General features: G+C 53.3%; 1 protein-coding gene across 1 annotated transcript; it reads right to left on the reverse strand.

Annotated features, from left to right (window-relative positions):
- Window positions 1–890: 890 nt before the first annotated feature.
- Window positions 891–6,656, reverse strand: BSX (brain specific homeobox). The gene is made up of 6 exons (XM_026071749.1): window positions 6,423–6,656; window positions 4,510–4,702; window positions 4,337–4,432; window positions 2,895–3,254; window positions 1,362–1,558; window positions 891–1,174 (listed from the first exon to the last, which is right to left on the reverse strand). Exons 3-6 carry the CDS (start codon window positions 4,392–4,394, stop codon window positions 929–931), a joined length of 861 nt encoding a protein of 286 aa, XP_025927534.1. The 5' UTR covers window positions 4,395–4,432; window positions 4,510–4,702; window positions 6,423–6,656; the 3' UTR covers window positions 891–928.
- Between the last annotated feature and the right edge of the window lie 3,270 nt (window positions 6,657–9,926).

Genomic DNA, 9,926 nt, shown 5'->3' on the forward strand with positions numbered 1-9,926 from the left:
GCGGCGCCCCCAGCACCCTTGCCGGCCACCAGCTCACCCCAGAAAAATCTTCATTTACCTGGAAATGGAAACCATTTCCCTGGCGGGAGGATGAAGGCAAAGCGAGCGGGGAGCACGCGTGGTGGYTGGTGTTTCTAGCTGTGATACGGAGGGGGAACAGCCCGGCTCGGCTTGGCGTTAGGGGCAGCTTGTAGGCGCGGGGGGAAACACGAAAAAAAGCTGGGACGAGCTCGGGGGGGCTCTTTAAGGGAAAAAGAAAAATATCCTGAAAGTGATTCACACCTGGAAACCCTGAAGGAATCATGCTGATGATGCAGGTGGTTCTCCAAGCTGCAGAAAATCTCTGTCGCTTAGCCGGGGTTGTGGTTGTGCCGGCAACCCCTGGAAGGATCCAGTTGTTGGTGATGCTCCCCGCGCCCCTTCCCCAGATCGGAACGGAATAAATGTTCGGGTCCGTCTTACCTGCTTCTGTGGCGGCCGTTTCTGCCGTTCGTTTTCTGAGCGCGGGCGTTTCGCGGCAGCTCTGCCCGGAGCCGCCGCGCCCCGCGGGGAGGCGGCGGGCACCTCGGCGCCGCGCTCGGCAACCGCGACACGGCGGCGGGGACGCGTTTATTTACACCGCGGAAAGTTCGGGGAAGGGGGAAAAGTCAAGTGTTTCGAATGGAAGCGGGAGGCTGGAAGGAAACTCGCCCCCCACCTTTTATTATTATTATTATTATTATTAATTTTGGCTCTCCCCAAGGGGGTTCCCGGGCAGAGCTCGGGCCGGGGGCGGCGCCGCCGCCGCTCTTGTCCCCGCGCCCTCCCCGCACCGGACCCGCTTCCCTCCGGGCGGCGGCACCAGCGGGGCCGGGGGCGACTCGTGGGGCCGGGGCTGCGCTAAGCTGCCCCGCGGCGGGAGGCGAGGCCGGGCCGGGCGCCGGCGCTCCTAGAGGCGGTGAGGGGCGGCGCAGAGGTCCCCCTCCTCCAGGACGTCCACCTCGTCCTCGGGGTCCTGCAGCAGGAAGGGGCCGGCGGGGCCCTTGCGGGGCTCGGCGGCGGCCGCCTCGGGCAGCTCGGGCTCGGGGGAGCTCTGCTCCCGGCTCTCCTCGCCGCCCGGGTGCTTGGGGTCGTCCTGGCTTTTCCTCAGCTGCTTTTTGTGCTTCATGCGCCGGTTCTGGAACCAGGTTTTCACCTGGGAGAGGGGGGGAAAGAACGGAATGGAATGGAATGGAATGGAATGGAATGGAATGGAATGGAATAGAATAGAATAGAATAGAATAGAAGGGATGGCCGCAGGGGGTTGGGGACAGACCCCGGAGCCCCGTCGCCGGGGGGATGGGCGCCGGCCCCCGCTCCCTGCGGCGGGCCCTGGCCGGTACCTGGGTCTCGGAGAGGCTGAGGGCCGTGGCCAGCTCCACCCGCTCGGGGGTGGAGAGGTAGCGCTGGATCTCAAACCTCTTCTCCAGGCCGGAGAGCTGCGAGTCGGAGAAGACGGTGCGGGCTTTGCGGCGGCGGCAGTGCTTCCCGGGCAGCTCGGCGTGAGCGTGGTGCTGGAAGAGGGCTGGCACCGGCACTCCTGCAGCGGGGACACACGGCAGACACCCGGCATGTGGCTGCGACCTGCCGGGAGCCAGCGGCGCCCGGAGCGGGGCAGCGGCGCGCAGCGCTCCGCGGGCGCGGTGCCCCCAGCCGGGCCGGGGCCCGGAGCCCGCGCTGGACGCGGCCCTGGGTTTCCCCCCTGCCCCTGTCCCTGTCCCTGCCTGCGTGGATTTGTTGTTGTTGTTGTTGTTGCTGCTTTTTTGAGATCGTTTTTATCTGTTTGGTTCTGGGGGTCTTTTTGCGCGGGGCTTTGCGAGGCGTTTTGCCCCACGCAGCACCCACGCGAGGCGAAGCGCGGCGCGGGCAGGGCTGACGGCCTTCCCAGCGCGGCCGGGGCGGGCAGCGATGGTAAAGCGATAGTCCCCCGCCCCGTAATTAAACGAAAACGAAATGAACGCAGAAAAACGGGGGAGCCGCGGAAGAGGCCGGGAGGAGAGCGGGCAGGGCAAGCGCAGTCCTTGCACCTCCGCTCTCGCTCCCTCCTCTGCGCGCAACTTTCGCTGCCGGCTGGGAAACTTGGCGGAGCCGCTTTCCTTCCGCGCTGATGCCCCAGCGCAAGGGAGGGGGCCGCAGGGCAGGGCTGCCCGCGGCTCCCCCGGCCGGCAGCTCCCCGGGGCCCGCGGCTCCCGCCGGGCACGGAGCAAAGCGGCGCCCGAGCCGCCCGCCGGGCGCAGGGAGCCTCTGCCAGCGCCGGCGAAGGCACCAGCCAGGGCCCCGGCCCTGCTGCGGGAAGTGGAAAAGCGAATCCGTCAGCCAGGCCGTCGTCTGGAGGGACTTAAACAGTGCGAGAAAAAAAGAAATGTTACCCTGGTTCCCCCCCCCCAAATAATAATAATAATAGTAATAATAATAATAATAATAATAATAAATCAAACCAACCAAAGCAACGCTTGATTTATCCGTGCAGACACGGAGAGGGAAATCCTGGCGCCGCCGGGCTCAAGGTCTCGGCTGACCGAGTAAAGAAAAGCGGCCTCGCAGCGGAAGGAGCCGGGGAAGAAGCGCCGCGGCCCCGTCGCGGCGCGTGTCCGGCCCCACGCGAGCGGCGCGCGGCGGCGCCCGGGGCTCGGGCGCTGCGACCCGACGCCTGCAGAGCGGGCCGGACCCACGCGCGACGGCGCGGGCCGTGTCAGCGCCGGGCGCGGAAAGGGAAAGGTGCCGCGCAGCCTAACGCTGCTGGTGTCTCCCCGCCGGAGCGCGCCCCGCGCGGCGCTGCGACCTCCGCTCCGCACCGCGTTTCCCGCGTGGGCGCCTCCCGGCCGCCCAAACCCGCGGGCTGCGGCTGCAGGGAGCGCGGGCAGCCCCGCACTTACCCGAGGCGGTGAGGAAGTAGGGGTGGTGGTGCTCCGGCTTGTGCAGGGCAGGGTGCGGGTGCGGCGCCAGGAGGGTCGGGGTTGGCATCAGGGGGTACCCATAGTCCAAGAGAGGGACGCGGGAGGCTAAGGAGCCGGCGAAGTGCTCGGGGGGCACCTCCCGCAAAGGCTTGGGCTTGTGGAGCAAAATATCCTCGATGAAGAAGGAAGTGGGCCGCGGCGCCGAGACGGGGTGCACGGGCGAGGTGAAGTTGAGGTTCATTTCGGGTGCAACCCCCCCCCACCACCACCCCCGGCAGGCAGCGGCGAAGGGAGCGAGCCGGGCTGCGGGCTCGCTGCCGGCGGAGAGCTGGCGGCCGGCTGCACCTCCCGGGGAAAAATAAATAGATAGATAGACAGATAAATAAATAAATAAATAAATAAGTTCTAAAAAATATAATACTAATAATTAATAATAATGCCCCCAGCCGCAAACGGACCGAAACAGCCCCGCCGCCGGGAAGAGCCAGGGGATGCGAGGCGGGCGGGCTGGGGCTGCGCGGGGAGATGCGCGCCTTTGAGGCGCCGTGGGAAAGGGGCTCTCCAGCGAGCCAATCGCCATCGGGCGGGCGGGGGCAGCGGCCCCGCGGGCCACCCAAATTACGGCGGCGGCGCGGAGGGGGCGCGGAGGTCCCGCGCTGCCGCCCCGGCCCCGCGGTTCCCACGCGCCCGGCAGCCTCCTCCCCCCCCCGCTGCGCGCCGCCCGGAGCAGCGCCCCGAGGCCTCAGCCCCCGCGGGAGCGCTTTTTTTTTTTTTTTCTTGTCATTTCCCAAAACATAAGTTTTTTTAAACAACCAACAACTTTGGGGAAAAAAAATTAATTGCGCCTTTCCGACCTGTCCCACACTTCACACCTAACTTGTCCCCGTGCACCAGTCCCTGCAGGCAGCTCGCGCTTTTCGGCTCAGGTTATTATTACCCCTTTGGGGTTTTGTTCCCATCAACTCCCCACTCAGTGTTGTGCTAACACTTTTCTCCTTTTTTTTTTTTTTTTTTGGTCTTTCCTCTGTTTGTCTTTCTTTTTTTTCTTTTTTTTTTTCTAATCTGTAACATTCATTTCCCCGGAGTCAATTTGCTAAAATGAGGGTGATATACCACATCATAGCCGAGATAATTTCGGTTCGCATCTCAGAAAATTGCTCTAATTATTTATGTTAAACTCAGGGAAATTAAAAGAAGGCACTTCTCCTTCATCTCCTGATTTTAAGCTCTAATTTGTTGAAATCGAGTTGTCATCACAATTCCAATCACTACCGTTAATAGTAAAAGTGTTCTAATAGAGCCAGAATTCTCGCAACCCATGCTATTAGATAATTAGGAAAGATGTTAGAAAGGCAAGTGCTAATCCTTGGGCGCACGGACAGCATTTCCATCTGATCCAGCAGGTAGAACAAATTAATTACCAGAATCAATTAGTCCTAAAAGTACAGTTCTCCAGGAAGTGTAAGCCATGTCTTCCATATGGATGAGCTGGTAAATGGTAAATAGATGAGAAAAACCTTTAAAAGAATAGAAATGGCAATCGTCCTGTTTTAATGAATCTGGAACTCGAGGCACACGAGTTTTCTAATGTTACCTGCTATTCTCCGCGGCGGCGGGCGCCTCTCGTTAGCGCGTAATTAAGCGTGTGTGTCAAGTGCGCACGTATGTGCGGGCGCAGACACGCCAGGACCAGCGCACGCCATCCGCAGGAGGGTGCGGATTTGGGCAACACACCATCACCCCTCTCCTGGCCACGACAAAGGGAGCGGATCAGTTCGCGTCCAGCTCTGTTTTTAAGGAAAAAAAAAAAAAAAAGTAGTTACAATGCCGGTGGTAGCTGTTAAAATAGACATGGCTGGCGTGCCTCCTTTAGCAGTTCAAAAGCTCATAAGCTGAGGTAGCAGGGAGCTCTCTGCATGGCCAGGTAAATCTGCAGGAGTATTTTTCGGTGCAGATCCGCAGTGGATATTACCACCCGCACGCAGCTGGCACACGGGCGTCGCCCACCCGCGGGCGCGCACCGCCGTGCGTTGCACACCGCAGCGCGCACACGCGGGCGTGCAAAGTGTCCATGCAGGTGCCAAGGCTGCGCCGAGGCAGGTGCACTTATACGTGCAGTTACGGAGCGGGCAGAGCTGCAGGAAGGGCTGGCGGCAGCCCGCGGGGAGGCTGCGCGCGCTGCGCGGGGGCCGGCGGAGGCAGCGCGCCCCGCGGAGCCGCCTCTCTCCGCGCTGCCGGCAAAACTCCCGCTTTTTGTCCGCGGAGGGGAAAAAAAAATTAATAAAAAAAATCTGTTCCAGCATCCCCTCCTGAAACGCCCCTCTCTGCACCGGCCCGGGGCTGCGGCCGCCGGTTAAAACACGAGCAGCCTAACAACTTTCTCTTAGGAGCAAATGAGCAGGCAAATGAATTAACGGTGATGAAACGGGTCTAATGCCCAAGTTGTTAATGGAGGGAGCGCAGGCAGGGGCGGGTAAGCCGCTTGACTAGCCATTTCATCAGATGAAATTGCTTCTCAGCGAGGGCTGAGGCTTTACTCATCGGTTGTGTATATATATATATATATATATTTTATTTATTTATTTATTTATTTATTTATTTATTTTAAGACGATCCGAAAGATTAAAGACACGTTACTGCGGCCAGATCGGGCCCCAGCTTTAGGACTCAGCCAAGAGCTTATTGCCTGACAACGGCATGGAGAGGGACTGCATTTCGGAGCCTCCTTTTATTTAGGATAGAGCTGGGGAGGAGGGACCTGGGCCGGTTTATCAGCGCTTCCTTGCAGCAGCAGCGGCAAAACCAAACGCGCGGTCGGGCGGTGCCGCTTCCTTAGGGCCCCGCAGCCTCACGCCGGGGCTAAATCACGGGCAACCCGCAGAGCTGATCCCCCGGCTGCGGAAAAGCCCCCCGAGGGCGAAGTAACCCCCAGCCGGGCGAGGACCCCCGCGCTGCAGTCCGCACTCGCGGGGGGGTTGGCAATTCACCGTGAGCAAACCCGGCTGGTCCGACCTACTTTTCACGCCCAAACCCGGTCCCGTTTGCTGCCAAAGTCGCGGGTGACTCGGCTCTGCAAGGGGACACGCCGCCACCTCCCTTAAACCGAGCGCGGCCCCGGTCGAGGGGTCCTGCCGCTTTGCCCCCGATTTGGCAGAAAACGCCGCGAGGCTGCGGGCCGGGGGCAGCTCCAGGAGGGAAACCGAGGGGCCCCGAGGGTGCGCACATATGTCTCCCCCATATGCATATGCACACACGGACATTTCATAAACTAATAACATATATAACACACATGTGCTTCACTCGCATAAACTCCAGTTGCCATTACCTGCACACTTGAGATTATTTGAAGGTATTACAGGGAACTTTTTCCCGGGAAAACAAAAATTTATTTATGACTTAAAACCTACGAGGTCGTTTGAAAGGTTGGTGTAGCTACACTGATGGTAGCTTTATTTCAGTGTGTTGCATTAGGGATAAATTTGGTGCAGTTTAAAAACAGGCACTTACCTTCCCGTGGCTCTTGAAGAGGTAAGGTAGCTTGGGAGCCCAGCCTTTTCATGCTTTTCAAGACAAATCCACTCAAAAAGGAAGGGTTAAATTAAAACCAGACAGCCTTGATATGATCAAAATGGGAGCCTGGCTGCAGGAAAGAGGTCTGAAGAGCTCAGTTCGAGTAGCCACACACATAACATACAGAGAGGTCTTTTGAACACAAAGCATGGCTTAATGGGGACTGCTCCATGCGTGATGCTTCAGTCAAAACCGCTCATGAAGCTCCGAGTGTGGGGTACCTCTGCCGCAGAGTAACTCGGCACTGCTCACAAGAGTGGAAAACACTTCTGCGTTTCATTGCAGCAGTCCGGAATCGGATGCTTTCCCCATCTACATCCTGATTGTCTTTGTCCAAGTTACCCTTTCTCTGCAAGTCTTTGAAACCTGTCTCACCTGGAGCCCAACCCTGCCTTCTCACAACTTTGCAAAATCTCACTGTGGAAATTCAGGGCTCTCAGGAGCAATGATATTGTGTTCATTAACAGTGAGTTCTTTTTATTTAAACTCAGCTCAACTGACATGCAATAGCTCAGTGCAAATAGAAGAGCTAAAGGCAGTGGTGGTAAGCCCATTCAATGCCACATTAGGTCTGAACCAGAGGCTTCCACAGGTGTTTTAGTGTTGTCAGAGGTGACATTTTAATGTTGGCGACACCTCAGTATGCCTTGACACCAGCTCAAGTTTGAGGAGGGCTTGGTGGACCAGCTTTGAGGGTTTGGTGGACCAGCTTTGAGGTCAAACGCTGTCTAAAACAACAGGGCCTAGCAGGTGGTCCCAGCCTGCAAGGACCTATGGTGTGAACACGCAGGGCTGATAAAGGGTGGGAAGGGAAATAAAGTGTCAAGGAGGAGTTTACCTGAGCACGTAGCAGGGGCTGATGGCAGCACTGGGAGCACACACCAGGACTTGCGAGACTCATAGCTCTTCCACCCCTTGGGCTTTTGCTGCCTCCAGGATCTGTCAACCCGCAGCCCACGGGCTGGTCCTCTTCCTGGCTTGTAGCTCAGAGTAGCAGAAGACAGAATGAGAAATAAAAAGTAATAAACCCATTAATTTTATTGCAAGATAAAAAGCACTCAGATTGAAACCTGGGTCTATATTGCTCTAACAGAATCACTGAATTTACCCACAAACAGTATCACGATGATTTCAGGGCTATGGTTTTAGGTAAACAGCAGAAGGAAGGATGGAAGTGTTGCTGATGCAGGACAAACACATTAAGAAGCAGTGGAGACAGGGTGGCACTTCTGAGGCTTGTATCACTACCAACAGTTGGGAGAATTTTGCAGAAGTGGAGGGAGGTGGCAAACCTTTTAAAGAGTAAAAGCATAGTCTGTAACTTCCTTACGCAGCTCCCGCACTCACACAGGCTCAGGGATCTAAATCCAGAATTTTGTGTCTGTACTGAAATTTTGCCACATTTTCTGATATTTCTGGATATTTTCTGAAGGCAGGGTGCATACATCAAGAGAATGAAAACATTAACATGGATGGGCTTGGTCTAAACCCTTTCCCCCCAAAAGAAATTCTCATTAACAAAGACCTAGGATCTTGTTAATTATTTAAAATTTGTATTCAACATTTGATTTTTAAGCAGGGTCATTTTTGCTGCTCCAAAACACAGCAAGATTATTCACTTTTTTTTTTTTTTTTTTTGAATTAGCTAGAAATTGGGAGGTTTAGATGTTTCCTTGGGACCTGCTGTTCAATTAGTCTTCTCTTCATTTGGTTATATATCAATTCTCCTTCTACAGTGTGGCCAACCTATGGGCACTGCTTACTCCCACGAGGCCTAGGTGATTATTTCGTCCAAGACCATCTGTACTTTGGGATCTCGGCTAATCCTTTGCTCTCAAAAAATCCATTCTTGCTGCTGTGGTCCCTGCTTTGCCATTGCCTTTAGCACATTAATGCCCATTCATTTGCTTTCATTCCAGCCGTGTAACAATCATCTGGGCAACTCAACATTTGGGTTCAGTTTTTTGCAGTAATGATTCAGAACCTCCCTTGTTCCTCAAATTTCAAGATGTATGAACCTTGTATGCCCTTGCTTTTAACCTTCTGGGCAGGATAAGCCTCCCTTTCCATTTCTTATCCTTTCAATCTTTATTTTACTCCCATAGTATTCCTAGTATTCGCTGGGTTTTTCCTCCGATTAATTGCAATATGCTTTCTGTATCTCCAAGGTCCTCATGAAAACCTCACATGTCTTTTCTGCCTAAAGGAATACTTTGAATATATAATCCCTGATTCTGCTCCCATATTGGCGTAAGGCAGTAGTAACATATAAAACTAATGGTGCATATAAAGCTAAATGACGCAAATACTTCAATTCTCTTCACTTCCACTCTTGACTTTCTAACTTTAAAGTCTCATTTTGAAGCCTTAAAAATAAAAAGCTCACAAATGATGCACTCCAAGGTCAGAGGAAGCTATTATGACCATCCAGTCTGACCTCCTGAATCACACAGCCAGACTTTCATCCAATAACTCTCACATCAAACTCAAACTAACAAACAAACCTAAGCAGCCTGTGCAATAAGAACACCAACTTTCTAACCTCATGTTTTATCCATCATAGAAATACGTGTGTATTATATAAGAGGGTGAATTAGCAGTTTTATTTTACCTCTTCATCTCTAGCAAGCATCTCCACCATTCTGTATTTATGTTTTGATTAGCTCCATTGAAAATATATGATTGTTTACAAACTCCGCACCCAGCTTTTGTAAATTCAATTCCATCCTCAGTTAAAAGGTCAATCTCTACTAGACAAATAAATTTGTAAATCACATAGGACAAGTCTCAACCCTTCAACTTTGTTTTGCCTTCCAGTTTAAATGTACAAATTGTTTTATCATCTTATGATGATACACAGGACATATACAAATGCCACATATTACATACATCTCTCACACTATATGTGTCACAGGCATAGTGACGACCACAAACTGATGCTGTTTTAGCTGATCATTTTGTTAAAAGAAAATAAATCATTCTTTACTGAAAGATAATTAAACCTTTTTCTTTCATGTTTGCTCCAACCGGATCGCAAAACTAGTCGGACCTAGTTTACAAAAAAGATAACCTTTTTGATGATCAAAGGAAGAGATTGGTTCCATTACTTGCATTAGTCAGAGTTGTCTGTGCTGTGGCCTTCAGAATAAAGGCAGAAATGTACTTTAGAAAGATCTGAGTAACACACTTTACTCAAAACATTTTTGTATTATATTGCTTCTTGACTGTTTCAGCTTACTCTGTATCTGTGCACTTTATTTTAAGCACTCCAGAAGTGGATGACAGGTCTGGGGGAGAAAGGTAGAATCTAGTCAGCATCTAGCAAATGCATCTTCAAATAGTGCTTTAAAACTGGGAATTACATTTTGAAATGGCATTTTGTACATTTCTTAAGATGAGCTATTCAAATGGCGATACGATGTAACATAATATCGCCTAATG

Source organism: Apteryx rowi, unplaced genomic scaffold (assembly GCF_003343035.1).
Source record: "Apteryx rowi isolate R43461 unplaced genomic scaffold, aptRow1 scaffold_33, whole genome shotgun sequence".
In the NCBI taxonomy this organism is placed as follows: Eukaryota; Metazoa; Chordata; class Aves; order Apterygiformes; family Apterygidae; genus Apteryx; species Apteryx rowi.